The 17,825-nt window shown below is 36.4% G+C and overlaps 1 protein-coding gene across 1 annotated transcript in view; it reads right to left on the reverse strand.

Moving 5' to 3' along the window:
* ZGRF1 (zinc finger GRF-type containing 1) overlaps nt 1–17,825 on the reverse strand; it is a 41,136-nt gene continuing 23,311 nt past the window's right edge. The window contains exons 19-29 of the mRNA XM_072405721.1: nt 17,421–17,668; nt 16,701–16,860; nt 11,442–11,519; nt 10,491–10,638; nt 9,588–9,715; nt 8,491–8,614; nt 5,050–5,226; nt 4,717–4,851; nt 3,085–3,349; nt 2,338–2,471; nt 1–575 (exon numbers count right to left, since the gene is read on the reverse strand). Of these exons, the coding sequence (XP_072261822.1) occupies nt 552–575; nt 2,338–2,471; nt 3,085–3,349; nt 4,717–4,851; nt 5,050–5,226; nt 8,491–8,614; nt 9,588–9,715; nt 10,491–10,638; nt 11,442–11,519; nt 16,701–16,860; nt 17,421–17,668 (1,621 nt within the window). The 3' untranslated portion in view covers nt 1–551. The remainder of the gene's footprint in view (nt 576–2,337; nt 2,472–3,084; nt 3,350–4,716; nt 4,852–5,049; nt 5,227–8,490; nt 8,615–9,587; nt 9,716–10,490; nt 10,639–11,441; nt 11,520–16,700; nt 16,861–17,420; nt 17,669–17,825) is intronic.

Genomic DNA, 17,825 nt, shown 5'->3' on the forward strand with positions numbered 1-17,825 from the left:
TGCCACTGAATTCAGAATACACCATCGCCACCTAGTGTACACTATTTATTATAACAATGATTTGTACATACATTTAATAAATATATACATGTTACTTACAGAACATACAGAATAAAAATAAATAAAGATTTGTAAACTTGTTAAACTGCTTGCTATGACCAGCTCAAGCTATGATTCTGTAAATACAATATAAAAAAGGTAAATGCTGCATTTTTTTTATATGGGCAGCATTATCTACCGTAGACCTTTTTGAACAGATAGATGTTGCCATCTCACCCTTGCGGTCTCCTTCTCGCTGAAAGGGGCATAAAGTATTCAAAGCAATCCTTTCAGCTTCTAGATACCATGCAGCCAAGTGAACTATAAACACTTTTTTTGCTTCCAAAAGTGTTATGTGGACAAAGCAGGGGACAGCAGTTTTACAGTTTTTACAGTACGGAAATTATCATCATATTAGCATTTGGTATTCTTGAATATGGCACATGATAAATTAACTCCTGAATGGAACATAGTAGGATCGAATTAATGAAACTCCTCAGTTTGGGAACTCTTCAGGTGGGTAAAGATGCTTTAACCTGTAATTAACAGACATAAATCAATTAGTGTTTGATTATGAGGGAAACATAATTAAACATTAAACCCAATAAAAGAAATTCAGAGCATTTTTATAACTAAAGTCACCTACTCCAAAACAAAATATATTTAAATCAAGTAATTGTAAGGAAAAATGTTATTAGCCCTTGTATCTCCCCTACCCTCTACATTAGCAGAACAAGAAAAAAAAATTTGGTAATCTGCATATTTTCCAAGCACTTTGTCCAGGACAGTTCTGGACTGAAGTGTTCAGAGTGCTTCCTGATTGATACAATGGGCCTGATTTATGAAAGCTCTCTAAGACTGGAGAAGATACACTATCATGGGAGAATCTGGGTAATCCAGCTAACCTGGAATTGATTTGATAAAAGAATGAAAACATTTGCCAAATAATATGAAATTATTTTAAGAAATGCATTCCATGTTTGTTGGATTACCAGGTTCACCCATGATGGTCTATTCTCTCCAGTCTTGAAATATTTTAATAAAGCAGGGCCAATGCAGTGATGATATCATCACTACTCATCGCCAGCCACAGCTGCAAATGTTTCCGCCAGTCGGCGCTCCTAGGAGCTACAGTTGAGTCCCAGGACCAGACGGGACTGTTGGTGAATGCACATCAATATAAGTAGTAATGAAACCATAATGTCCCTGAACTGAACTGGAAAACCTCATATCTACTTCTTACAGTAGCTGGAGAAAGGAGCCAAATCACAATCACTGCAATGAGTCTGCTAACATTACATGCATGCACCGTCGTTATGGCCACAGCTCTATTCTCTTTTAGTTTACAAAGAGTACTGGTAAACACACTTAGTGAAAAGGGAATGTTTGACAGTATACAAGTAACCAGAAGAGGCCAGATGCAGTCACCTTATATCAACTGGAACATAATTGACAAGCAGAAAGTACATAAATCTAATAAATGACACTGCTAAGAGACAAATTAGGCATCTATTTATTCTTACTTTAGAGGAGAACATACACTTTTTATTTAAAATACACACCCTGGGTAATCTTATTGCTCATTTCTAAAGTCTATTTAGTTGTTTGACTTGAGCCCCTTCTGGGTGGTTGTAACTATCTTTTGTTACTTCTCTGTGACATAATAACTTTTTATTTTGGATGTTTATAAACTGGAGAAATGTTTAATGAAATAAGAAGAAATTAAACATATTTCATCCAAGTCTAATTTAACAAAGCGCTTGCATAAGTTACAAACATGGTTCAATGCTGCATCCCAATGTCCACCCTAAAGAGAAGCTGGCATTCTTAGGAAACAAATACAAATGAGGACCGAACACATACCTGGGGTCCCTTGAGACTCAGGAAATAAACTGTATAAGCATTACCTTCCCAGAGGTACATCACTATGTAAAATCGGTGCAAAAGAAGCTAATATTTACTAATAAAGGGTGTGAATTACGGTAAATTAAAATGATTTGTTTAAAACATGCAATACTTTCTTTTGATTTCTTGCTTGCAGAATAATATATTTCACTTGCATATATACTTGAATTTTAATAAACTGTGAACAAACTACCAAATTCAAGTATACATTTTTAAAATAAGTGAAAAATACAAACAAATAGCAAATTACAAAAGAGAAACTGATGGAAATAAAACTAAATACATTTATGGACATTATTCTGTGTAAATTGTACTAAATAATAATGTCTAATGATTCAATAAGGATATAATGTCTTTAATATTTGAGAAATAACAAAAGATGTCCACATTTACCTTTTCAGCTTTTCCTTTTGGATGTTTTTTTTGCATAGTTAATAATTCTTGATCTTTTTTCTCTTGGTAAAGCTTTAGGATACTGCTAAGCTTCTCATCCCATTGGCTCACATGCTTTAATCCATTAATTTGTCCTGATAAAATTAAAAAAAAACTATAAACTTCATAAATAATATTGACCAATATAAAAATCATTTCCTGTTACTATTCAGAGACCCTACAAAGGGAAATACTGAGAGTTTTACCAGGGAAAATAATTTAAATGTTAGGGAAAATACAGAAATTACTAGTAGGATACAAATGTAACCCAGACATCAGGTCCTTTTGGTTTTAGGTTTTATTATAAAATGGTCTCTGTATACCATGTCAAAACACTGCTTGTATTTTGACAGAACACAGACAGGCAAACAATAAAGGGAATCTTGACCTGTCCCTTCTAGAAAAAAACGTTTAGAATTAAATCCAGACAAACATGTTGACTTTAAAATTAAAAAAGGGAATTGACCAGCCTAATATAAGTCTGTTGCTTACTTTTCATTCACAAGGGGTTAATTGGGAACACAATTTTGCTTGTTAAAGTTGATAAATTTTACTTTTATTGACTCAAACACTAAAAAGACAGAGGATTTAATCTCCTTAACACAAAGTGAAATTGAATAGTCTTCATATTAATAACAAAAAGTATTGCATAGAACCTTTGCATCATACTAATACATTAAGCTGCCCAGTAAGAACTGTTCAACATACTTTCACATTGATGAATAACTTGTTCCCACAGCTTATTTTTCCTCAAACAGGCCAAGCTGCCGACTATCAACAAATGTCTCCTTCCCCTTGTCAGAGCCACGTTCATTCTTTTTTCCGAGTCAATAAATCCAACCTGCCTTGTTCGCACACAAGACAAGATAATGATTTCCTTTTCTGCTCCTTGGAAGGCATCCACTGTAGAAACCTGGACTGCTTTCATCTCCACTGGGTCACAGTAAGCCATGCTGCCAAGCAAATTGCAAATCTGTATGCACAAATAATAGTTACTTTGTAACATAGTTACATTGTTATACAAACCATAACAATTAACCTTAAGCTACGTACACACGGCAGATTTTTATCACCCGTTAATCAGCATCGGCCAAATATCGGGCGAAAATCTGCCGTGTGTACAGTCGGTGTCGTCCATCGTCCGAACGACCGACCTGCCGGATCCATGGATGATGGACGACGACCGATCCTAATGAAAGGGAAGGGGGAGAGCGCGCAGCAGGGTGCCGCTCCATCGCTCTCCCCTCTCTATAGAGCATGAACGGTGCTGTATGTACAGCACCGTTCATGCATCGTGCAGTCCCTTGTCGTTGGAAAGGATCGTGAAAGATCCTTTCCAACGACAAAAATTGCAAGTGTGTACGCAGCTTTACTCCTTTATGGTCTGCTATATTTACCATGTTGATATGTTTTTTGTTTTATCTTTTCTATACCTACAAAAAATTTTATATTTAACATTAATCCTGAAATACGATAAAAACACAGATACACAGTGACATTACTAATGCGATCAAAGCTAAAGCTTAACTTCAGTTAATAAGCTAAATACATTGTTATATGGAAACCAATTTAATTGTTAAAAAAATTATTTCTTCAGTCATGAAATTTACACAACACAGTCAGCCAGAAAAATGAACCTCATATGCTGACTTTTCACTACTGAACATAAGCAACATAGCAAGGTTTTCTCTCTGCCCCAGCTGAATAGTGATGCAACAACAACAGACTGATGAGGTTATCTTTCTACTGTCATCTCTAGTCATATGAGAATACAAGACACCCTGTTGGCTCTTACCAATACCCTCTGCCAGTCTAGCTGCTAAGAAGATTTCAAAAAGCTAAAATCAACTGTATCATATGTTGGTACTTAACACAAGTTGCATTTAAATACATTATTTTTTTGTTAGCTTGATAAAAAAAAAAACATTATTCCATAAACACAACCCCAAAACATCCAGCATGTAGATTGTCTCGTTACGGTTTCAGAATGGAAACCTGCACTGTACAGCGTAACCCAATGGCTCAGAAAAAGAAATAGATGGATGTCCCAACTGTGGCATTTAGAACTACATGATCATGTGATCTGTGAGAGTTCTAATGGGGAGAGTCATTTAACACAATGTTTGTTAAAACTATGTTATCCTTTAAGGAAAGTACAAAAATCTAGATTTCTACCAATACAAACCTTAAAGTACAATCAAGAGACTGATTAGTACAGAAGCTGTTACAGTTGTGATGTAAACTTGGTGTAAATAAATTTAACAGTATATACAACATTCATATTGGAAAACAATCCATAAAGTGTACTCAAATTTATTTACTGTAGGTTAAAAAACAAACCTTAGACATCTGTGACTTGTAGAGAGTGATTACTCCGATCATAGAGCCCTGAATTCCACTAGCAATAAGAGACTGGATTAGCTTCACCGTAAAGTTAGCTTCCTCTATATTATGGAAGCTATTGTTTCCTTCCAGCTAAACACAAGTTAGGAAAAAATATGATTTAGAATAAAAAATTAATATAAACTAAATGCCATTATGTAAATGTCAATATTAGAAGTAAAGTCACATTCTAATACACTGTAAAAAAATGTATATATTCAAATAAACTTGGAGAACATTTGGAAAATACAGCGGATCCCCCCAAAATAATAAAAAGTCCTGTGAACATACCTGCTCTGTTCCACTGGCATTATAAAAACATAAGGTCGGTAGCCAGTCTAAAAGGGGTTTACGGTCTTCTTGTGACACTCCATTAATAAGTTGTCCATTATAAAACAGTTCATTAGCTACAGCACTGATAACAGGATGGCAGCGATATTGAGTCCTTAGCATAACTGTCTGGTGCCCCTGAAAATGATGTAAGCCATGTAAGAAATAATTAGGAAATACATACAATACCCTAGTTAAGAATGTTTCATTTACAGCTAGAGATGAGAGCTTTTTTCAAATTCTGATACTCCGATATTCCCAACATATACACTTAGCATACAATTTGTACAATTTGGTCGCATACTATGCACATTTATGTGGAAGTTTCCTTTTAAGTAAAGTTTTCCTGCCTTGGTGGATTTTTACTTTGCAGTAATTTTAGTTTTTTAAAAATAAAGTTACTGCAATCTCAATCAATGAATTGTCACTTCATAGACAGCTATAGATATGCAGAGTTCTATGCTTAAGTATTAATAAATGGATCTTCTTGAAAAGCCTTTTGTATGTACATTAAAAAACATGTACTGGAGTGTACTGGAGATATATTGTTCATACATGGAGCTTTTATCCTGTAGTGTAGTGTTTTTGCACTACATCAGTCCATCAAAAGATAACATTGGGGAAGGCATTTTTTGTTAAGTTAGATATTACACTTGTTTTTTTTACTTTTTTTGGGTGGCGAATCCAGAAATGAGCTATCAGTCCAGTTTTTACGATACAGGGTACCCTCCATTTTTGTCAAAAAACAAAAAAAATTTTACATACTGTGAAAAATCAATGAAATAATAACTTGATTGTACTGTTTATTTAAATTTCTTTTGTTCATACAGAGGATTTATTGTTACGCTATGACATGTTTTTTTACAGTAAAACATTTGAAAATTAATTGGGTAAGCGGTTAGAGTAAAAAGTTACGCTTATAACTTTTCCAGGAGTGTTCAGTGTTAGGACAATCCTGCAGGATGCTCCAACAGTAGTCAGCCATCATGTGTACACCCCATCTACCTGGATACCGTCTTTCCATGACCTTCAAATCTTGGCGGAATTGTTCACCTTGAACATCACTGACTGCACCAAGGTTTTCAGGGAAGTTAAAAAGATGGCTAAAAGCACCTTGATGTTCACATTGCAACCAAGCATTTTGTAGCTCTCCAAGAGTTTATGGACAATTTCTGTGTAATTATTTGCTACTGTGTTCCCAAGAAAGTCCTCGACAATGGCTTTGAATGATAACCAAGCAATCTTTTCCACTTTTGACATTGTCCTGATGAAATACTCATCTTTGATGAACTGCCGAATCTGTGGACCATCAAACACACCGGCCTTTATTTTTTCAAATGAAAGGCTAGGAAATGCCAAAAACGAGGTACTTGAAACATTCTCTATCAGTTGGCAAAGCTTTAACAAACTGCTTTATCAGACCCAGTTTCATGTGCGGAGTCGGGAATATAATATTCTTTCTGTCAACAAGTGGCTCATGTGGAATGTTTGGATCCCCTGGTTTTAGGGCAGATCTTGGAGGCCAATTTCTTTCCACCCAATGCCTCTCACGAGCTCTGCTGTTCACATGCACAGATAACAGGGATACTTGGTGTATTCGCGTTGCTGACCAAGAAGGAAGCATACCATTTTAAAGTCAGCACAGATAACCCAATTGTGTTGGTGATATTGCAACCACTCAATGACTCTCTTTGTGTCTGCATATTCTTCACAAAGAGAAACTGAAGCCAATTGGGTCTGACCCAAATATATTGCTATTGTGAAGGAAGACACACTTTAAGCCCTGCTTTGAGCTATCGATGAGTAGTGGCCATTCAGTTGAGTTAAAGATTGGAATTCCCAATTCCTCCATTAAACCAGGTATGTTATGGCAATACGCAAAGCCACTGTCAGATCTAAAGTACTGCAGAAATGCAATTTCTCTGGTTCGAATGTACGATACCTTTGTTCCTTTTTGAAGTAAGTTTTTTTCACGCAGTCTTAATGCTAGGAGTTCTGAAGCCTTCTTCGATAGTCCCAAATCACTCAACTCATGCTGATCAAATCCCTCAATTTCAAACTCTTCATCATTGTTGTCACCTAGTTCATCAGCCACTGGGCGTATATCGGATGTTAGACTAGGATACTCTATGTTACATTTATTTCTCTTGTTACATCCTAAAGTTTCACTATACAAAAGTACCAGTCACTGAAATGATCTCCTGGCTCTCGCCAAACCATAGGTATACCAAATGGCATCTTATCACGTATTCCTTGTCCACATCCGTAAACCCTCGACACATTGTTTGCACACCTTTTGAGGGGCCCAAGACTTATCTTGATCACCAAGTTTAACTTTGAAATATGCCAAATAGGCTTGCTCTACAAATGTGCTGATGTTCGCCCTTTGACTGGGAATGGTGAAACTGCCACACATATAACAAAATGAATCAGGGTTGTTAGGCACTTATGACGAGAAACAGCAGAGCTAGACATGATCTGCAAGAAAGGAAATACATGTGTAAGTAGAAAAATAAATTTTGCCTATTCACTATGTAGAGCAGCGCACAACCTCTGACCACACTGTCTTGCATGTATATGAATTGCCTATACAAATCCACGCTACAGTAATCACATTATTATAAGCGGTGGAGAAAAAAACTGACGTGATAGAAGAAAACTAAGTGCATTTTTAGAATCAGCATACCTATTTTAGTGTAAATAAGCTTAAAATTTTAATCAACAAAAAATTAGTTCAAAAGTGTTCCCCAGTGTAATGTAAAGCTAAACTTCAGCTAAACTCTAGCATAACAAGCCAAATATACCTTAATATTATTATGTCTCATTGCAGACTCCCTGTTCACAGTGTTATTAAGCCTAAAACTAAACCATTTTCTATACAGATGAAGAGGAGAAAGATTAGCAACTGTGTTTCTGATGCTTTTTGTCTACTCACAAACTGGGATGGATCTTGGCTATAAGAGGATACACTTTCCACAGTGAGGCTGGGTGATCCAGCAAACCTGGACTGGATTTCTTAAGAGTATTTTGCTATTTGTTAGCAAATGTTTTCAATCATGGACCACATTCATTCCAGGTTTGCTGGATCACCCAGCTTCACTGTGGAAAGTGTATCCTCTCCAGCCTTGGAGAGCTTTATATAAATAAATCAGAAACAATATCCGGTTGTGTGGTTTGGCAGCTTTACCTGGATCACTAGATTTCATGCGTCAGTAAAAAAAAGTTCACTTATAAGTATATTTCAACTGTGTTTTGCAGTATGCCTGGATCTCAGCATAAATGATATGTTATGTCTGGCATGTCTTGGAAATGGTGCACAACATTGAACTATATAGTATATGATCTACAAATAAACAGTAATGTCACTGCAGCATAAGTCATTATTGCTGTGATTAATTATACCATTAAACAGAGCCGATCAAAAAGAGTTTGTTCCAATCCGCATTCATGTGCTGCCTCAGAGCCCTGGATAGTGGGAGAAAGCTGTTTGGGGTCTCCAACCAGTATCAGCTTCTCACATTGAAACCTGCAATTATCAAAGAGCAATAAATCATTTTGTATGAGTTATGTTACATTCCTGATATACAAACTGCCTAGGACAATGGGTCTGATTTATTAAAGCTCTTCAAGACTGGAGAAGGTAGGCTATCATGAGAAAACATGGGTGATCCAACAAACCCTAAACGAATTTCCTAATTATCATATGCTGTTAGTTGAAAAACTGTTTTCAGTCCTGTACCAGATCTGTTTCAGGTTTCCTGGATCAGCCAGGTTCTCCCATGGTAGTATATCTTCTTCAGTCTTGGAAAGCTTTATTAAATGAGGCTCAGTGTATGTGAAACAACCCATACCTCTCAAAATAAGACATTAATGAAATACTTTGAAAAAAGGAAAAATTAGGTAACCATTTTTACATTTCCTATGTGTGAATACCTACAAACATACTGAGAAGCAATACTTTATATCAGTTATAAAATATCTCAAGGTTAAGTGGATCTATAATCAGTTTGTAAACAATATGTAAAAAATGATTATTTTCCCTTGATTTATTCACTTCTTAAAAAAAAAAAAATCCCTCACCCTTTTTTTTTTACCACTGCAGTTGTATCATTACTACAATAAATCTTGCTTTAATTTTAGTAGCTCACAATAGACAACTGGCCCAATTTACAAGCTTTAACAGATATATTTATTTTTTGTTATGTGACTGTATTTCTATCCTGGTGTGTTAGGTTGACAATACACCATACAATTTGTACAATCTTCTTTAGATCTACCATTCATTATGTAGTGCAGGAGCCTGGCTGATTTAGTATCAACTGAACAAAGTGTATAAATATTTGTTACGTTATATAGTCATGGTGACTGCAATCTTACATTATGCTCTTGTTGAACACTATCTAACTTAGGAAAGGAAAGCTTTATCAAACAGTTTTCGCTTACAAACACACAAAATTACACTGAACTGACATTATTGTGAAATAAAGCTTATGTGTTACCTGGCGATTGGAAGCAATGATGCCGGCTCTGTCATCTGGCTGCATTCATCGAGAATTACAACTGGAAATTTAAGGTTGCTCATACAAGGAAAGGGACAAGCTGCACATGTTGCACCAATGACACGAACCTTGAACAAAGTAGGACAATCAGAGTTTTTTCAGAGAAATACACTTCTGTTGTAACTGTTAAAGAACTTGTTTTTATTTTTAAAACACAAGTTACTAATGATCTGCCACTCTTAAAAAAATAAAGCACTGTGATCCTAGTGCAAAGATTTTCCATGTGTTACATTTATAATTAATGCTATTTTTGCATTTTCATGTCCTGTTAGACTGCTTAGCATAATAAGTTTATTTACTGAATGCAGAATATCCCATTTTGGTAACAAACCTCTGCACATAATGTGATTTAACCACATAATAATGGCTGGGATTTCTACCTAAAATCTGTTTAGCAATAAAGTCCTGTCACCCCCACCCAGCACATGAAGATAGGCATAGACTGCAAACCTGGAAGACAAGGTGAAAAAAACAGGAGCCATGATAAGGGACATCACAACAATGACATGGGGATGCTTTGGCAGGTAAACGTGCCAAATAGGGCAAATATACTTAGCATGTTTGCACATTATTGCAAAACCCTGCCAGCAGCGGACCTATTTCAGCGTCAAATAAATATCATATATTCTAAATAATGCAGTATATGCATAAACTGTACTGTGGAAAACCATATGCATATAGAATGTGAATGTGCCCTAAAGAAAAAAAGTGTCATAATGTGACTCAACTGCAAATTGTTTATCATTGCCATTAAAAAGCACCAATTACAAAAGGAGATGACATATAACTTTAAACAAAGTGCAATACTTAAACAAGGCTTTAGAAATGAACATGTACACATACCTGCCCCAGCATAGACTTATTAGTACCCAGTTTATGCTGCTCAATACTTTTTCTCACATACACCTTTTCCCCAGGACTTAAATCTTCTTTCAGGAGAGCCTGAAGCTCCTTTAGTTGCTCGCTTTCATTTTCTGATCCTGCATGCAAGCTAAAACATACATCATAAAGTGGATTATTCTGCTAAAAAGTGCTTTGAAATCAAGTTGGATATACAGGACTAATTTACTATGGGACATATTATCTAACAAAACTCATAGAATGGTTATATATTTGTTGAATGTACTATAAAACACAATAGGGCTTAGCACATACATTTGTCTGTATGTCTAATCAGCAAGGAGGGGGATGTTTTAAACAATTGGTCTCGAATGACCTGCTGAAGTTGAGGTACCAGTACACCTATTACAATTGTGTACTTTGCTTCTTTCTTAACAAATTTAGCCTCATAAACCGCCAAAAACACCTCTATGTGTTTTTTCTTTATCCTTATATCGGTATATATGTGTACCACTGACAATTCAAATACTTGTGTATTTTCAGATATCACATATTTTGCTGCATTTACGTAAATTCTTTATGAAATTTTTACACGTTTGCTTATTTACTTTTCCACACAGTTATATTAAATGTAAAGATTTGTAGATTATGCATGAAAGGCAGTTATTAGGTAGTACGGTATTTTGAAGTAATATAAAGGTATAAGTAATAATGCTGTAACATTTTTTTTAAATTTCTACAGCATTATTTCCCTTAAACTTTCAACGGTCTCCTGCACAAATTAACGCAGGGGGATCATCTATACTATGTTTCATGGGAACAGTATTTTCTTTAAATTTGTGTGTGTGTGTGTTTGTGAAGATACACAAAAATGTGACTGTAGTTTATTTTACAGATGGAATATAGTGCATATATCTATTTTATCACTGAAAACAACCCAAAGATGTACATTACCTGTGGGGCAGAATGGGCTTTGCAATTTTCCTGATACTTCCAACTCGAATAAACTGATGAAATCCCAGATCAAGCAACCTGTTTAAAACACAATATATTATTCCATAAGTTCCAAAAAATGTTGTACATAAACCATCACTTTATACACTCTGAACAAGTTTATATTTGCTTGCTTCAATGCATTACATATCTGCATCTGTGTAACAGTAGATAGGACATGAGCTACCTCTGCTGCAAAAAAGAAAACACATTTTTTACCCTGTAATTTGACTGATAATAGATTGCTGTGAATCATATCCTTTTTTTTAAATCCCTATTTATTATTAGGAGAGAGAGAATTATTGGAGTGGGATGCAGCCCAATATATTAACAGAGAACATGAATGAACGAACTATAATTAAATAATTGATAGCCATAAACAATTCATAGAAAAAAACTATACGAGAATCAGGGTATTACAAAGCATTTGTTATGTACCAAGGAACCATAGGAGATCTTGGGTGCAAGATAAGCTAAACCAGTAAAATACCAGCATAAGAGTCCATAAAGTTCAGTAAAACCTGTAACCATGAAGGAAGACAGAACATGCAACTCCATCAATTTTTCAGTTTTGGGAAGAAAGAAAAGGAAAGATGAAAGTATGCATGAAATTGTAATTATTTGCTTTTAGGTGCTTTAACCAAGAAAAACCACCACACACCTCTGTAACAGACACCCCTATTTACTTCAGAGATATAAGTGCTTTATGTTCTCCACTTCTCTAAACATACACACAGGAACTCTCACTGAGGAAGAGAAAGGAGCAGCACTAAAAGCTAATTAATCAGTGTCTGCTGTACACACATGGGACATCTGACAGTATTTGAAGGGCAGACCGGGGAGCTAGCAGTAACTTGCTGTCCCTTCAATGCACAACCAACAGTCTGCGGGCAGTAAAGTGGCACCACTATATTTCTAAACTAAAACAGAGAATGTGGTAACAACTGGCTATGCTTTTTGTCGGAGATGACTGGACAAATTTACAAAAATTATTGTCCTTTGGCAGATAAGGCAACTTATCATAGATATGTGTATGAAAGCACCAATTTGCTTTATAATTAGAAGTTAGCTTCAAACTAGTATCATATGTGCAATCCAAAAAAAAGTAGGATCTGAGCACTAATGCAGCTTTAAATGTAACCAAGGCAAAGAGTAATACAGATACAGCCTTTTCAGACCTGATATAAATATTGTACATATGAGGCGGTAGGAACAACACAGAACCATAATAGAGCTTTTCTTGGGATTATAGCCAGCATTTAAATGAACTTAACTTAAAAAATAACCTTTAAACTATTATATCCTATAATAAATATAATAGATATATCATTTTAAACTTAAACAATAAAGAATAAGTAAACACTCAGATTTTCAATTGGCCATGGCCTTTTTTATTGGCTATCCATATAATAATAATAATGCATTTACTGTTTTATATAACAAATTAGGTTTATTATACTACCGAAGAGAGCCTAGCTACCACAGCTCGGGCCCTAAATAAACTTAAACCACTATTGGCGATAAGACAAACAACCCTGAGCACTCAAACTTCAGGGCAGCTGGTGGTTCAGCTGTTTTTCAAATTTTTTCAAGACAACAAAGGTGGGGATAGGACAGCCACAGAAGACGTGGAGTTACTCCTTTTGCGAAACTTTTTTTACAAAGATCTGCCACCACCAAGATGGGAAAAAGTTCCAAAAGAACCAGATTAGAAGTTAAGCCCTTAGTCACCCAAGAAGGGTACCACAAAGGAGCCACACACCAGTGGTTGCCTCAAACAGCGGCATTGTCCAGCGAACCCGCAGCATTTGTGGACAATCAAAACTCCTGATCCAATAATAACATTTTCTTGCCAAACAGATCTACCATTATAATCACAAGAAATAGAAACTAAACATTCAAGTCTTCTTTCAGACCAGTAGTCAACCTAACATGGGAAAAAGGAGAATGCAACCCAGAAATGGCAAATTGAAAAATCAATTTGGAAAAATTCTGCCCATGGGCACAATTCTGGCCGCAAAAGCCAAGAGGCCTAAAAACAATTTCATACATTTAAGAGTCACTTTCTTTTTCCCCAACTAAAAACCTCAACAAGAATTTCAGTTTGTGCACCTTTGCCGCAGGGAACCTAAACCCCATAGCAACAGTGTCAATAGTAATTCTTGAAAAAATCCAAACATGTAGTAGGAGGAACCAATTTTTCAGCTGCCAAAGGGACCCCTGCCCTGTAACAAACAGCAGAAAAAGAGTTATATAAATGAAGACACTGATTTGAAGAGCCAGGACCTAAGAATAAAAAGTTGTTCAAATAATGGACCACATATTCTGAATGACACTCATAGCGCACCACCCAATCCAAAAAGAAAGAAAAAAAGCTCAAAATTCTGGCAAGAAAGCGAACAACCCATCAGAAGATCCTTATAAAAAAAAAAAAAAAATCAATTAAAAGAAAAACCTAAATAGGAAAATGCAGATGGGTGAATAGGTAACAGACAAAAAGCAGACCTAATGTCTGCCTTAGCTAAAATAGCCCCCCGACCTAAAGACCTAAGTTTTGAAAGGGCATCCTCAAAACACGCAAATGTCACCAAAATTAATTGGGAAGGAAGTAAAGATGATGTATTAGAAAAAATTCTCCTGGTTCTTGAAAAAGGACGGGAAGTGAAAGGACCTGCAACTCTACGAGCCTCAATTTCTTTTAAGTGTGGCCCCTTAAGAAAAAACTCCTTCGCCAGCTGAAGATTTATACATTTTTTTAAATATTTGGCCACGGGAGATTGTCCAGAACAAAAAGCGCACTCATGTTTGTACTTACATGCACCCCCGTTAAAGGGCAAGCAAATACCTTTTGTTTTTAGCAGCAAGGGAACTGACACCTGAAAAAGGGCGAAAAGAAGGAGGCTTCTGAGGAAGAAATTGATCCACAATCCCACATCTTTTACACCCCACTGTACACTAGAATTACACCAGCTTTTAGGGAATGCCTCATCCTATAAAAACCAGGAAATGCCTCCAGAATAATGTCCACATGTTGGAATAACCCACCATCCTATTTTCTGGAAACTTCCTAATCATTACACTGGCATAGATACAAAACGCCTGCAGCCAATTGTGAAAAGACTTCACAATATGACGCGAATGACGATCAGCCTCACCCTTATTATCGTTGTCCCTCTTCTCAATATGAACATGGGAATCGCTAGTGGATGGGATAAGGGACAATAATTCAGCCAATTGCCCTTTCCAAATCTTATTCTTTTGCGAAGCAAGCATTTGGAAAGCTAAAGGCGACAATTCACAAACCATTGCCTCCTTCCTATGACACTGGGGAGCCTTCCAGCTTCTGGACACTTCCTCCACCGCCGGAGGGGAAGGTGCATTAGCAGAATTTATAACAGAAGGGGTCAAAACCTATGTAGCATTCCCACCACTGCCGGGGGAGAGCTGGGGGTGGGTTAATTAGGGGTAATCTAGCCAACAACTGACTTAAGGAAGAATTAAGTGCAGAGATTAAAGACCGACCGACCCAGAAGACTATTGTCTTTCTGTAAATATTCCAGGCTCGGAATCCACAGAAATAGTAAGTAACTCCTGATGAATGGAAGGATCAGGAGAGCCCACAGCTGAAAAAGAATCCAAAGAAGGACCAGAAGTGGGAGCTGTCACTGAAGAAATCCGTAAATAACCACATACATGAGGAAATTGTTAATCTAGATCTTCAAGACATCCAAGTCCCATGGACCAGTGGTCGCCATCCTTTTGGTTGTCACGGACCACTAATTTCATAGACTCCGGACCAGGCGTGCGGGGGGAGCCATGTGTCACTCAAAGGGGGAGACACTTACCCCAGAGTGACGTCATGATGCCAGAATCTGCCCACTCTCCCATTGCAGGTCTGAGCCTGTGTCTCTGGACACACCTTGCCCACCGCCCCAAGCCTGCAATCCATTTAGGGGACATGGTCCGCGGCTCTGGGCGGTGTGCCCCCCCGTGGGGTCAGGAGAAGTACCTCGCTTTTCTTACCACTTACAACTTTTCTTACAACTTTCACACTCATAAATTAGTGGGCTACACATATACATACATATAAAAAAACTAATGGGGACATTCAATAAAATAGTTTACTGTCTGAATATAACCCTTTCTTTCTATAAAACCAAACAACCAGTGACATAATTGCTTGTAACAGATGCACCAAGACACATGTTCTGGTGTCCTCTAAACAGAAGTGTTAATTATTAAAATAAAGGGCACACTTCTGCCTTGAGACATCTTCCTAATCCTGTATTATTGCTGTAGTTTACTCAAATTAGCCAGTATTTACAGATATTGGAGAAGCATCACCAAACATAGGTGAGCATGGAATGAGAAAACAGATGTGTGGGAGGCATCTTGACTAGAGCCTGCAGGCAATGAACTCATAAAATACAGACAAAGGAAATCAGCAGTGACATGCTGTAGACCAGAACTGCTCTAACAAGGTTATAAATCACAGTTATTACACAAACATGGTGCATATGTGCCCCTTGTTAGGAAATGTGTACAGTTTCTTGGCACTTCACCTCTATCTTGTCACTTACCCTCATACATGGACTGAATCTTGTGAATCATCACTGCCATTTTCCCTGCAGCATTTTAGGGTTAAGGTTTGTTTTGTTATCACTTCTTAAATATACAATTTAACTGGATTAGACACTACAACAAAAAACTAAGAGGTTTATCTGGGACATTGAGTTGGACTGTTTACAAAACTCAGTAATCTCTTAAATGTTAATGACAACATCCCTGATGCTTCCAATTCATTAAGACTCCACCAATGATTGATAAACAGCAAGGGGTATGAACCAATAGCTGGGAAAGAACTCCCAAAAGGATACTGTGTCATGCATATTGGGAAGGACACAATATACCAATACATACATATCCACACACACACACACACACACATTATTATTACCATTATTAATAATATTAATAAAAATATGCAGGATTTATATAGCGCCAGCATATTACACAGCACTGTACATTAATTAGGAGTTGCAAATGACAGACAGATATAGAAAGTGACACAGAAGGAGGAGAGGACCCTGTCCTGAATAGCTTACCCATAATCATGTGACATTGTTAGCAAGAATGATTCTTTGAACAGTAAGTCTTTTTTTTAGGTCAATAACAAGTAAATGGATTAAGCAGAACTCAATTGTAGTGTAGTAAACATACCCTAGAAGAACTCGATCTACTGCGACATTTGTAGATGAAGAAATAAGTAGTTTCCAATGAGATGAACCCTGTTCTTCTGGTGAATTGAAGTTTTCAAATAGCTGAACTAAGAACAAAACCACCACAGCCAGTAGATAGCTTTTTCCTGCACCAAATACTCCTGAAAATCACAAAGTGATTCATTGTAGTGTTTGTTGGGCAAAATACAAAATTACCAAATTTACTGAACATAATGCCAGCCAACTACAATATAGATATGATTCCAAGAAGGTGAACATGACAAGCATGTGGTCATTATGCATCATGAGGCTGATTGATTAGGGATTAATAACAGCCCCAAACTATTAAACACCATAGCCCATCTGAGTATTGTTGCTGATCATGCACATCCTTTTATGGCCACAATTTATTATAATAAAGTCTTCCCTAAAGAAAGTGAAGTTTGTAAATTTATTTATTTAATTTCATTAGCAATTATTTAAAGATAAACAAAATCTATGACTTTCACTATAGCCCTTTTACTATAAATATGAATGTTGCTTGTGACAACTAATCACAACACATTTTCCTTTTTAAAAGTGCAGATTAAATAATGAATAAAAGTGATTACAGTTGCCATGCAACTTTTACTTTAACATTTATAGATCTGTCTTGCAGCACACACCCTAAATAAATCACAAAAAGAAAATATTCGGTTCCCAGGGTTTTTTTTTAGCTTACCATGGATAATAGTAATAGGAGGGTTTTGTTGTTTCTGTGGTCCATCAGAACTACACATCATTAGTGCTATTTGCATTAAAGCAGTCGCTTGGTCTTCATTAAGACAGAACTGTTTAATCATATCCTTTGCTAAATTTGTTACAAAATTATGATCTGGAATCTCACATTTGCTGGAAGTCTTTGTAGTAATGGCGGGTGGCTTGAACTTTCCTCTTGAAATCCTATTAGGCTTTTCATATTCCGAGGGCCTAGAGCAACAGATATCGTTACGTTATTACATTTTGTGACAAATGAGCATCATCAAAGTCAGCTAAGTAATGTATGAGTACAAAGGAAGATGTATGCAAAAAATGGCCAACAATTCTAGCTCTGCATTCTTTCTGGTGTAGGTTATCTACAAAATAA

The sequence above is a fragment of the Pyxicephalus adspersus genome, chromosome 3 (assembly GCF_032062135.1).
Source record: "Pyxicephalus adspersus chromosome 3, UCB_Pads_2.0, whole genome shotgun sequence".
NCBI lineage: Eukaryota > Metazoa > Chordata > Amphibia > Anura > Pyxicephalidae > Pyxicephalus > Pyxicephalus adspersus.